This window comes from Schistocerca gregaria, chromosome 10, assembly GCF_023897955.1.
Source record: "Schistocerca gregaria isolate iqSchGreg1 chromosome 10, iqSchGreg1.2, whole genome shotgun sequence".
NCBI lineage: Eukaryota > Metazoa > Arthropoda > Insecta > Orthoptera > Acrididae > Schistocerca > Schistocerca gregaria.
This window is the reverse complement of record NC_064929.1, coordinates 198,853,516-198,867,873: the sequence shown is the minus strand read 5'-3', so window position 1 is coordinate 198,867,873 and position 14,358 is coordinate 198,853,516. Positions and strand designations below refer to the sequence as shown.

General features: G+C 38.5%; 1 protein-coding gene across 1 annotated transcript in view; it reads right to left on the bottom strand.

The window, feature by feature from the left end:
* Positions 1-2,462: 2,462 nt before the first annotated feature.
* Positions 2,463-14,358, bottom strand: part of LOC126293421 (uncharacterized) — a 53,400-nt gene continuing 41,504 nt past the window's right edge. The window contains exon 4 of the mRNA XM_049986644.1: positions 2,463-4,448. Within this exon, the coding sequence (XP_049842601.1) occupies positions 4,252-4,448 (197 nt within the window). The 3' untranslated portion in view covers positions 2,463-4,251. The remainder of the gene's footprint in view (positions 4,449-14,358) is intronic.

The following is a 14,358-nucleotide window of genomic DNA, read 5'->3' as shown; positions in this document are numbered from 1 at the left end:
ATTACGAAGTGTCGTATTCATGATCTATGGAACAAGTATTAATCTAATCTAATCTAAATATTGGAGAAAAAGCTGTTTTATTCCTTAAATGAATTTTGTGGTTTCTAGGAGGTAAATCCAAAAGGATGATGCACAAAAAGCAAGCAAAAAGAAGTAACTACCTTCAGCTTTGATAAACAATATAAATTACAAAACTTCCTGGAAGATTAAAACTGTGTGCCGGACCGAGACTCGAAATCGGGACCTTTGCCTTTCACGGGCAAGTGCTCTACCAACTGAGCTACCCAAACACAACTCATGCCCCATCCTCACAGCTTTACTTCTGCCAGTACCTTGTCTCCTATCTTCCAAACTTTACAGAAGCTCTCCTGCGAACCTTGCAGAACTAGCACTCCTGAAAGAAAGGATACTGCGGAGATATGGCACATGGCTTAGCACTTGCCCGCAAAAGGCAAAGGTCCCGAGTTCGAGTCTCGGTCCGGCACACAGTTTTAATCTGCTAGGAAGTTTCATATCAGCGCACACTCTGCTGGAGAGTGAAAATCTCATTCTGGAAACATCCCCCAGGCTGTGGCTAAGCCATGTCTCCACAGTATCCTTTCTTTCAGGAGTGCTTGTTCTGCAAGGTTCGCAGGGGAGCTTCTGTAAAGTTTGGAAGGTAGGAGATGAGGTACTGGCAGAAGTAAAGCTGTGAGGACGGGGTGTGAGTAGTGCTTGGGTAGCTCAGTTGGTAGAGCACTTGCCCGCGAAAGGCAAAGGTCTCGAGTTCGAGTCTCGGTCCAGCACACAGTTTTAATCTGCCAGGAAGTTTCATATCAGCTCACACTCCACTGCAGAGTGGAAATCTCATTCTGGGAATATAAATTACGTAAATTTAAATGCAGGAGATTTAGTCATAAATGATAAAGAACTTAGTACACTATTGAGTATCATCTGTTTATGACGCTTTAATCTGTTCTACAGCATACATACACTAAATCCAAGAATACACTATGTTAATGCCACTGTACCTTCAAAATGTCCACCTGATATGTAATGATACAACATGTATCAGTTGAGGCACTGAAAACGATAAGGACCTAAGCACATCACTGTTGCTTTTGATATTGTATCATGTATGCATGCTCATGACATCTATTCATCTTATGGTGATTCAGGTTTATCTGTGCTGCAGGCCCACATTGCATGTATGAACATTAATAAAAAGCTGTCTAGCCGATTTCTCTTAAATTCACTTTTATTTGAGCCTAGCGACAGTGTGCTTTAGGTCCTTGTTGTTTTCATTCCCTCAATTGAAGTACATTAAATGCTTGAACAATAAATAAATAACAAACTGAGCTCAGGCTGCCACCATGTAGGTCTTTCAGTATATTATGGGGAAGGAGGAGGAGATCAGTGTTTAACGTCCCGTCGACAAAGAGGTCATAAGAGACAAGCTCGGATTAGGGAAGTATGGGGAAGGAAATCAGCCATGCCCTTTCAAGGGAACCATCCCGGCATTTCCCTGAAGTGATCTAGCAAAATCACGGAAAACGTAAATCAGGATGGCCAGATGTGGGATTGAACCATCGTCCTCCCGAATGTGGGGTCCAGTGTGCATACCACTCCACTACCTTGCTCGGTATATGTTACAGGGAAAACCAGTACAACATATATCTGCAGGATTAAAAGATGTTTAGCTCTGATGATTCTTTTGTTGTTATCCTTTGGTGATACAACAGTTTAGACAACAAGAGAATAGAAGCTTTTTAAATGTGATCCTACGGAAGAGTGCTGAAGATCATATAACTAATGAAGAGTTACTGAATAGAATTGGGGAGGAAAGAAATTTGTGGTAAAACCTGACTAGAAGAAGGGTCTGTTTGATAGGACACATTCTGAGACATCAGGGTATCGTTAGTTTTGTACTGGAGGGCAGTGTGTGTGTGTGTGTGTGGGGGGGGGGGGGGGGGGGGGGGGGGAGATAAAAATCATAGAGGGAAACCAGGAGATGAATACAGTAAGCAGATTCAGAAGGATGTAGGTTGCAGTAGTTAGTCAGATATGGAGAGGTTTGCACAGGATAGAGTAGCATAGAGAGCTGCACCAACCAGTCTTTGAACTGATGACAACAACAACAAACATGCTGAATGGATGGACAGTAGCAGTAACTGGGCATACTACTGGTTGTCAACTGGTGGATACATGGTGTGCAGTGTCTTAGTGTCACCCATGTATAATTCCTTTCAGATTACGTTACGTCCTGTTAGGGACAGAGTCCACGATCTTCATGTGCACTGATGTGCCAAGGCATTAGACTACTGCCCATCATGAGATTGAGTGCCACCTGGCTAGTTATTTTCATATTTCATGGATCATTTTGCACAATAAACCATAATGATATGAAACAAGACATTTTACACTCACATCACTAATTCATTTGTAAATATGGCTACATGCTAAACATTTACAATTTTATTTTGTTTTGTTTTATTTTATTTATTTTTTTTTAATATACAGATGGGAGTTAGTATTTCCTACCCCTCACTGTTTATACATTGCAATAACAGAAATTTTTCTATGGAATAGAAAGAGTTGTCAAGCAGTAAAGTTTTCAGTTTGTTTTCAAATTTTACTTTGATGCCTGTCAGACATTTTATATCACTGGGTAAGTGATCAAAAATTCTTGTTGCAACATTGTGGATTATTTACAGCAAACTTCATTAGAGAATAAATATACTGTGAAGCAGTAGCCAGAATGCTCTAACCAAACAATTATCTAAAAGATGAGCATGGCTGAGGACCACATAATATTCTTACAGCATGTTTATGAGCAGTGAAGATTTTCTTTCTTAAAGATGACTTACCCCAGAACATTATGCCACATCACATTATGGAATGAAAATATTCAAAATATGTCAATTTACATATTTTCCACTCCCTGGTAGCATTGTGGGCATGTGGTGGACTGAGGAAAGTATATACATGGAGCAGGGATGAATGTAGGATCATTTTAGTGACATACGTGTTGTGTATGTTTCTAGCATTTGTAGACTTAGAGAAAGCTTTTGACAATGTTGACTGGAATACTCTTTTTCAAATTCTAAAGGTGGCAGGGGTAAAATACAGGGATCGAAAGGCTATTTACAATTTGTACAGAAACCAGATGGCAGTTATTAAAGTCGAGAGGCATGAGAGGGAAGCAGTGGTTGGGAAAGGAGTGAGACAGGGTTGTAGCCTCTCCCCGATGTTATTCAATCTGTATATTGAGCAAGCAGTAAAGGAAACAAAAGAAAAATTTGGAGGAGGTATTAAAATTCATGGAGAAGAAGTAAAAACTTTGAGGTTCGCCGATGACATTGTAATTCTGTCAGAGACGGCAAAGGATTTGGAAGAGCAGTTGAACGGAATGGACAGTGTCTTGAAAAGAGGATATAAGATGAACATCAACAAAAGCAAAACTAGGATTATGGAATGTAGTCAAATTAAATCGGGTGATGCTGAGGGAATCAGATTAGGAAATGAGACACTTAAAGTAGTGAAGGAGTTTTGCTATTTAGGAAGTAAAATAACTGATGATGGTCGAAGTAGGGAGGATATAAAATGTAGACTGGCAATGGCAAGGAAAGCGTTTCTTAAGAAGAGAAATTTGTTAACATCGAATATAGATTTATGTATCAGGAAGTCGTTTCTGAAAGTATTTGTTTGGAGTGTAGCCATGTATGGAAGTGAAACATGGACGATAACTAGTTTGGACAAGAAGAGAATAGAAGCTTTTGAAATGTGGTGCTACAGAAGAATGCTGAAGATTAGATGGGTAGATCACATAACTAATGAGGAGGTATTGAATAGGATTGGAGAGAAGAGAAGTTTGTGGCACAACTTGACTAGAAGAAGGGATCGGTTGGTAGGACATGTTTTGAGGCATCAAGGGATCACAAATTTAGCATTGGAGGGCAGCGTGGAGGGTAAAAATCGTAGAGGGAGACCGAGAGATGAGTACACTAAGCAGATTCAGAAGGATGTGGGTTGCAGTAGGTACTGGGAAATGAAGCAGCTTGCACAGGATAGAGTAGCATGGAGAGCTGCATCAAACCAGTCTCAGGACTGAAGACAACAACAACATATATAAAAATCTCTTTTCTGACCCCATCTTGAGAAAAGATGTCTACCACATGCAGCAAACATTACTGTGTCCTCTGGGTGAACATAAACCAAATGAAAATGTATTAATGCCACAGAACTGCTAACAGTACTGTGTCAGTACAGTGATTACTGCTGTGGTGTAGCAGTACAATCCGATGCATCACCAGTGTCTCCAGGTGTGCTGGGAAGTTCTTCATCGTATGGTTGGTCCAGCATTAGAAATGAGAATCGGTGCCGAAGCCTCGCATATACAGCGGCTTGTCGGGGTACTCTCCGGAAGAATGACAGATCCAGATCACTGCTGTCTTCCAGGTTAGGCAGTGCTGACCAACAAAAAAATAAATAAATAAAGAAGTAAATAAGAACTCTATACATTCAGGATAAGACTCAGAATAATAATAATAATAATAATAATAATAATAATAATCCAAACAACCCAAGGCCTGCACAAAACCCTGTGGGTACTATCAGTACAAATACTTTTCTGCAGAAGAAAAGACTGTTAGACATTTGAGCTTTCAGCCAAAGCCATCTCCAGAAAGGAAAAACATACACACAGTCACACAAGCAAGTTATTTACCTATTGTATGGCAACAACAGCAAACAATGACATGTACATAAAGTTTAATTTTACATGTATATCTATTTAAGTATTTATTAAAAACAAAGATTCCAAGACTTACCAAGTGGGAAAGCGCCGGCAGACAGGCACAAGAACAAAACACACACACACACACACACACACACACACACACACACACACACACACACACACACACACACACACACAGAATTACTAGCTTTCGCAACCGATGGTTGCTTCTTCAGGAAGGAGAGGGAAAGACGAAAGGATGTGGGTTTTAAGGGAGAGGTAAGGAGTCATTCCAATCCCGGGAGCGGAAAGACTTCCCTTAGGGGAAAAAAAAGGACAGGTGTATACACACACACACACACACACACACAGACCATATGGTCTGTGTATGTGTGTGTGCGAGTATATATATATATATATATATATATATATATATATATATATATATATATATATATATATATATATATACACAAGCAGACATTTGTAAAGGCAAAGAGTTTGGGCAGAGATGTCAGTCAAGGCAGAAGTACAGAGGCAAAGAAGTTGTTGAAAGACAGGTGAGGTATGAGCGGCGGCAACTTGAAATTAGTGGAGGTTGAGGCCTGGCGAATAACAAGAAGAAAGGATATACTGAGTGTCTGAACCAGTCCCGGAAAGTATCCTGTCACAAGTGGGGCACTGAATGTGGCTCTCCAGCAGGGATACGACTTCCTCAAATCCTGTCCCGAAATGAGATCCATCCTTCATGAAATCCTCCCCACTCCACCAAGAGTGTCTTTCCGCCGTCCACCTAACCTTCGTAACCTCTTGGTTCATCCCTATGAAATTTCCAAACCACCTTCCCTACCCTCTGGCTCCTACCCTTGTAACCGCCCCCAGTGTAAAACCTGTCCCATTCACCCTCCCACCACTACCTACTCCAGTCCTGTAACCCGGAAGGTGTACACGATCAAAGGCAGAGCCACATGTGAAAGCACCCACATGATTTATCAACTGACCTGCCTACACTGTGAAGCTTTCTATGTGGGAATGACCAGCAACAAACTGTCCATTCGCATGAATGCACACAGTCAGATAGTGTTTGTTGGTAATGAGGATCACCCTGTGGCTAAACATGCCTTGATGCATGGCCAGCACATATTGTCACAGTGTTACACCGTCCGGGTTATCTGGATACTTCCCACTAACACGAACCTGTCAGAACTCTGGAGATGGGAACTTGCCCTTCAGTATATCCTCTCTTCTCATTATCTGCCAGGCCTCAACCTCCACTAATTTCAAGTTGCCGCCGCTCATACATCACCTGTCTTTCAACAACATCTTTGTCTCTGTACTTCCGCCTCGACTGACATCTCTGCCCAAACTCTTTGCCTTTACAAATGTCTGCTTGTGTCTGTGTATGTGCGGATGGATATATGTGTGTGTGTGTGTGCGAGTGTATACCTGTCCTTTTTCCCCCCTAAGGTAAGTCTTTCCGCTCCCGGGATTGGAATGACTCCTTACCCTCTCCATTAAAACCCACATCCTTTCGTCTTTCCCTCTCCTTCCCTCTTTCCTGATGAAGCAACGGTTTGTTGCGAAAGCTTGAATTTTGTGTGTATGTTTGTGTTTGTTTGTGTGTCTACCGACCTGCCAGCACTTTTGTTTGGTAAGTCACATCATCTTTGTTTTTAGATATATGTTATATACTTAGAATGCTTAAAAGCTCATGTAATATTAAAACAGTGTTATGTGTTTATTTCTCATTCATACACAGTTTATTAAGATACGGTGTACAGGTTTGGGGGAACAACAGTCTAACAAAACATTCATTTAGACTACAAAAGAAGGCAGTCAGAATAATAAAAGGTATAGAATATAGAGACTCTTGTAGGCATGCTTTCAAAGAATCAAAAATCATGAGACTACCATCCTTATACATATATGAAAGCATATGTTTCTTAAAAGAACATGAGGAATTTTCTACATTAAACAGAGAATTTCACAACTACGAAATGAGGAATAGGAATGACTTCCACAGAGAAATTCATAAAACAGCTATGTATCCCAGAAGTGTACTATACCAACCCAAAATCCTCTACAGTGCTCTCCCCAAAGAACTAAATATAATACCAAAACTGCACATATTTAAAAGAGACTTAAAAATCGTGTTATTGAGCAATAGTTTTTACAGTATTGAAGAGTTTATGAATAATTGACAATAAAAGTGCAGTTAATATTTCCCTGACATAATAAATATGTGTAATTGCTCACATTTAAATACTTGCTGTTTCTATGAAAGTGTGAAACAGTGTTAGTGTTAATGTAAGAATGGAAATAATCTTTGATGTGACAATCACTAGCTTTTTTTGTATGTTGTTATCCTACTTGTATATTTTTATGTTAATGTTCTTATAGTTCTATTAAAATTGTAATGTCTAAGTGACAAGTAAATTCAATTATAAATTTTCATGTACATGTATTTTAAATTGTAATGTTTATTGACAAGTCCTATGTAATTTTGATGATGTACTACAAGGACGCTAATAAATTGAATTGAATTGAATTGAATTGAATTGAATTGAATTGGACTTTTTGGCACAAATTTTATACACACTTTTAAATTGTGAAAATTACTACCTTACTATTACTGACTACTTCAACTGATATAATTGCAAGTTTTTTAAAGGCGAATACATATAATCATAGTTCAATATATAATGATTGAAGCCAACTAAAAGCAGAGGGAGCATCATTAATACTCCCTCTGCTGTTAGTTGGCTTCAATCATTACATACTGAACTATGATTAAATGTATCTGCCTTTTTTAACTGGAGGGTGTGACATGTAGACAACCTCCAAGGCGGTGTACCCCGGGCAATGGACTGCTAAGGCAAGACAACGAAAAGTCTACACTGTTGGCAGCCATAATAGATCAGTCTCTCGTGACTACTCAAGACAACAACACAAGAAAATAAACTGCAACAAAGGTCCTTCTCAGAGCCAGACAAAGAGTATGAAGAATTTTGGACAAAGTATTAGTATTTTACAGATCAATGTAGAAGGGCTGACAAAAGACAAATGTGACTACTTGAGCAAACTGCCCACAGACACAAGCAAGTGCACCTCATGCACACATGACCACTATCTCTGGTGGCTCCAGGCAGAATGCAACTGTGTCGAACAGACGTAGTTACCTGGAGTGGAGTGGGGAGGGATAGTAGGGTACTGGAGGGGCCAGAGAGGTGAACGCTGCCTGGCAAAGCATGCTGGGACTAGATGGTGGGGGCAAGATGCGGCTGCAAGGCTCAATGTCAGGAGACAGGGGAGGAGGGGGGGGGGGGGGGCGTAACAGGGAGCAGAAAAGGATAGGAGCAGCAGAGAAGGGAAAAGGCTGGTGGGTGTGTGGGCAGAGAGTAGCACACAATGAGGGTGAGGAGACTCTCCGCTCCAGTCTGTGGCAACCTACTGTCCCCACACCCTAGACTCCTCTGTCCTAATGCCTCCTTCCAGTTCACATCATCTCACCCTCACTATTCGATGCTCTCTGTCAGTGCACCCACCAGTCTTTTCCCCTTCTCTGCTCCTTTCCTTTTGCGTCCTCCACAGCCTCCCAATGCTGCACCTGGCAGCCTTGTCTTGCCACTATCTAGTTCCTGCATGCTATGCTACAAGTACGCTCAGAAAAGCCTTCACATCACTTAAACTTATATCTTAACAAATTTTTGTTTTTACACAAATGCTGTTCTTGCTACTGCCAGTATACATTTTATATCTTCTCCATGTAGGCTATCTTCATTTATTTTCCTGTCCAAATACTAAAACTCATTTATCACTATGAAAGTCTTATTTCCTAACCTGATCCATTGGCATAGCTGACTTACTTTGATGACACTCAGTTACCCTTGTTTTACTTTTATTTATTTTCATCTTATAGCTGATATTCCAGTTCTTTTGCTATCTCTGACAAAATTACAATGTCTTTAGCAAAGCTCAAGATTTTTATTTATTCTCTCAGAGGTTCCTTTCTAAATTTCTGTCTGTTTTTTTCTGTTGCTGCTTGCACAATGTGACTGAGTGACATGGTGGATATTTTGCAAAGCCTGTCTCACTTCCTTCTCAGCTACTCCCTGTCCTTTGAGTCTTATAACTGCAGCTTCATTTCTGTAAAAGTTGTAGATAACATTTTGTTCCTCATATTTTACTTATGCTATCTTAAAGACATGTGTCCACTAGCAACTAACCATTTGAAGAGGCATTTACAGTAGAGCAAAACTTGCAGAAATTTACTTTTGCAAGCCACTTCAGCAAGTTAATTTCAGAAAACTGCTGCAGTACTTGCAGTAGTGTTTCTTCTAGAATTCCATCATTAGATAGGACATGGAAGTTTGCAGTGCTATAGTTAAAAAAAGAAGTTTCTCTGCCATTGAATTATTATTATTAATTTTAATATTATTGTTATTATTATTGAAGAAAAATTGCTACTATAACAATTTTTTTTAAATATTTGGGCACTGAAATGGAGAGAGATGTGTAGATATTTAAAGTCATCAAGAAACGCTATTGAATGAAATAAAATCAGAGGACCTTTTTCAGATTAAAAACTTTCTGAGAATGACATATGCTGCACACAAATGGGACAAGCTATACCACAATGAGATGGCATTTTAATTTCTCTTCAAATTTTGCAGATATTATTTATCACTTATTACAAATGTGAGCATTTATAGTTATGCAACATTAAAAAGTCTCATATAACTAAAAGACATCTGTACTGCCATTTTACTTCCCCTTCTGATGAAACACAGTTATCTGTAAATTAATTTCAGTTATATATGTTTAAGAGTTTCAGGAGTACATTGTTTTTAGACCATCTGACATTGTGCCATTCTCCTTTTCCTCACTAACATTTTCATACTGGTACTGAACACAAAAACCATCTCCATACTTCATGATGGCACCCTGAAGAGGACTGTCCTAAGTCAGTCAAAACATCGGCAATTTAGTCACTTTAGTGCTTTACAATGATGCAGCCTAAAACCCAAAATTATTTTATTCAAAATCTGTTGGAAGTTAATGAATTATTTTTGCAGTTTTCTTTTCAATTGATATAGACACTTAATTTCTTACTTTATGCCTCATAAAAACTTTTTTTCGCATCAGAGAACATAACTGCGCTCTGCACCCATAGACAACCAGACAAAGTCCGCATTAAAATAATATGTTAAGTCTTCTACTCTGATAGAATAAGTCAAAATCAATATTAGAACCTGCATTTTACTGGCATTATTTGCATATAAATCCTTCAAAATAGAAAATAAATATAATTGAAAATTGTTACCTTCATTACATAAAAGCATATTTTTAACTTTTATAAATAAAAGTACAACATTTTTTTAATCTTTCAGACATTTTTGCACCTGTATATGTATTTAATTATTTGAGCTTTGTGGAATTACTTGTAATGTTTTTTTATTTTAATTTAAGTGTAAAGTTTATTTACTTTATTCTTACGCTGAATAGTATTTCTATACTACAGTAGTAATTCTAAGAAATCATTTAGTTTATTAAAAAGGTTTGGTTTGTAGGTATAACTTTATTCTCCTGCGTATTATTAATTTTCTGTTGTGTACTGACATGAAGTTTATTGCATACTTTTTCCCTCACTCAGTAACTCCTTATATAAGCACAAAAATAATAATAATTACACACAAAAGGCATCTCACTAATACCATGTACAAGGGTATGTTGAAAAGTAATGCATCCCAATTTGTATGTGAAAGTCCTTAAAGCTTTTTAAATAAAACAAACGTTATTAACATTCTACATCTTTATTTCATACCTACATATTTATTTCTCAATATAGTCACCCAGATGACAAACACATTTCTCCCAATGAGAGATCAGTTTGTTGATACCATCACTGTCGAATGTTTGACTTTGCAGTCCTTGAAGGCGTTCTTTCAGTTTTGGAAACAGATGAATATCGGATGAGGCCAAGTCGGGACTGTATGGACAATGATCAATGGTAGTGAACCTGAGGCACTGGATTATTGCAGATGTTGCAGCTTGAAATGTATCTTTTAACGTGTATATAAATTTAAGCTGCAAAAGTAAAATAATTTATATAAACCTATGTAAGAAACACAGTATTTTTGTATTAATTCCATGTATTGTCTTGTAAGTTATCTTATAATGTAAAATTGTAATTAATTTTTCTTACATGTGAGAGAGCATACTTAGCCCGCCGGAGTGGCTGTGCGGTTCTAGGTGCTGCAGCCTGAAACCAAGCGACCGCTACGGTCGCAGGTTCGAATCCTGCCTCGGGCATGGATGTGTGTGATGTCCTTAGATTAGTTAGGTTTAATTAGTTCTAAGTTCTAGGCGACTGATGACCTCAGAAGTTAAGTCGCATAGTGCTCAGAGCCATTTTAGAGCATACAGATGTTAAAATTAGCAAAAGAGAGTAACTGTATTTTTTAACTGCCAAATAATGCATCGGACACAGCACAAGCGGCGTCAAGAATCAAATTTTATGCACTCAGCTGCGCCGGAAAGGAGCACAGAAAAGTCTCTCAAACATTTTTCCATGCAAGAGGCTTCCAGAACAAGAAGACACTGAGGAAAACGACGATAAATTTGCCTTCAGTTGTCTACTCATATATAAACACAAGCAGCATCTGGCTCACCCTCTCTTGAGGCCTGCTCTCTATTGGTGTCTCCACTTTCATACTTGAAAGATATTTTCAAGATGTGTGAAGTATTCATCTATGTAGAAGGTCATCAATATATGAATAATTGTTGTTGTTCATCAATGTTTCAATAACATTAACCTTGTCTGCCAACTGTTCTATGTTTTAGTTAGGAGAACTGCAAGACTGCCGATATATCATTCGCTGGCTGCTGCCGAACATCAATGGTGTTCGAACTTGTAGCAGCCACTTGCGCATCCCTGAAGTCTGTTAAGCCAATCTGTAAACGCAGTATCTGGGCAGTTCTTCTGTGCATAATGCATAATATTAATGATCGGCATACAGTCAACAAATGATGTATATGTTTAGTCCACTCCAGCAGTATCAAAGTAGGTTACACAATATCTTGAAGTATTAATTTTCTCTCTCTTAGCGGTAAATTTATCTGTGACATGTAATAATTTAAACTTATCTTTTTTCTGCTTCTTTTAATTAATGGTACTCCAGTTAACTTCCTGTTATCAAAATTTATTTTTCAATTACTACTAAAGAGCACCACACAAAATGAGAGAGAAAAGTTTTCTTTTTGAACATAATAAATCAGTCTCTTTTAATGCTGAAAGAGAGCGTACTCCATGTGTGGATAAACTCTTCAAATTCAAAACTCAATTACAGCACACTGTTTTTCATGCACTCAGTTACATTACACGCTGCCAATCACATGCTACAATTTAGAGCCCTCCAGTGGCAGAGAGCTGCAGATATGTAGCCATGAAGAATAAAGATGTAGAATGTTAATAACATTTATTGTACTTAAAAGTTTTCTCATAAAATATTCTGAGGTATTACTTTTCAGCACACCCTCATAACAGGGCCTCCAGCCTTGATAATGGTTTTGGTTCAGTGAGGAGTCCAGAACTTCCTACAGGTATGCCACACCAAGCTAAGGCCATTCATTGGTGATTACATACTGTAGAGTTATTAGATTTCAAGGATGTTGACTGCTAACTTCCATCCAGTGTTCCAGATACTCCCAGACATTTTCTATGGGGCTAAGATTGGGTCAGTAGAGATGCGTGAAGGTATCTTATTCTTTGTCAAACCAGGAACACGCACACACAGCTGTTGTCATCTTGGAAGATGGGAGTGTCCACACATTTTCATCATGAAGGTGCTGGAAAGATGGGAATACTTGGTCATCAAAAAATTTGAAACAAACATTTTGGTTCAAGTTCAGAGGAAACTGAATAAGTGAACCCAAGTCGTGATATGAAAAATACACCCAAAATATTGCTAGACCATCTTTGGTCCAAACTGCACCCTCCACATGCTGCAGATTAAACGATTAAATATCCCACTGGGCCATCACCGGATTCAGTGCCTCACACTATGAGAAAAGTGGCCAAATCATGTCTTGTCAGACCACACTACACTCCTCCAGTCAGTTTACTGCCTACAGTCTGTGTTGTTTGGAACACTGAAGATATACAGCCTCATGTGCCGCTATGGCCAAGACCTTTTGTGATATACCTGACTCCAAATGTCCATTGCATGCAGCTCCCTTCCCGAGTTTCTCCTGGCTTGCCTGTACCGTGGCACTGTATCTCAATTCCCACTGTGAGATATGGTTACACTACTTAAAAATACTCCATATCCATCTGCTCACAATTCAGATGTTGAGACACCATTCCCATGGCATAAACTTGTTATTAAAGTTATTAACATTGTTACCATTATTGTTTATAATAAACTCTAACAACTGAACTCATCATGGGAGTCATATGTGATTCACCAGATGAAAGAGGGTAGTAGTCTGCAATCTAATGAACAGATTGTTTTTCTAAATAAAAAAATTAAAATGTTATACACAATTTAGTTTATTTACATAAATAGTACCATAACTATGGAATCCTTCACAGAGAGACATGGTCTTATCAGTATGAGTTTCCTTCTTTAATATTCCAATAGCTTTCAATATGTATTTAATTGTAGTTGTGCTTTATAAAATAGGTAAAGTTAGTGTTTTGACTCGAGTGCCAGGTGTGGTGACTTATGTCTTTGGGATTTGTTTAAAAATGTTGAAGTAATGTATAAATGTGTCTATTAAGAGGCTGCAAAATGAGTGCAAAAATTTTTGTGTTTTCTCAATGGAATTTATATGAAATTGTTGTGAAAATTATGAATGGTGACCAGAATCAAGGAGTGTGCAGGGCAGAGTTCATGGCCTTTCATCTGGAATTTTGTTGAGGTACTTTTTTGTCTTGGTTTCACCTGGAGTCTGTAGAGTTTTGGGTGATATGCATGCCACGAATGTTATTTTCATGTTGTGGGACTTGTATGTTATTATTTAGAGCATGTTGATTGGTGTAAATGCTATGTCTGCATAAAGTAATTACAAACTGTGCACTGTTGATAGATACTGAATGGTTATTCAGTGAGTTATTTGTATACAGCCACCATTCACATGTGCGTTTCTGAAAAGTGAAAAGGATTTTTATCGAAGTTTAAATTAATCTGTTTCGAGCAATATTATTATTCTTTGGGATTTCAACCAACACATCCAACAACAATACATCTTTTATTAAATTACTTTCTAATTTCTCACTGCTAGTACAAGTTTTTCATATAAACATTATATGTCATGTTGTTGGGCTATAGAGTGATGGTGAACAGACATCCCCTACTGATGACAGCGAGCCATGGTCAAAGGTAATGGCCACATGTTGCCCAAACTCTGGCGGAACGTGCTACTACATCGGCATTCTACCCAAGGTCCTTCACACTCCCCTAAATTTGTGTTCTGTTGCCCACTCAAACTCCACAACATCCTAGACCCCCTCTGTGCCACTCTCAGTACCAATCCCTTGCCATAGGGATCATACTCTGTGGAAGAGCCAGGTGCCCAATCCTCCCATCCAGCACTTCCTATTCCAGTCCTGTCACAGGCTTATCCTATCCCATCAGGGT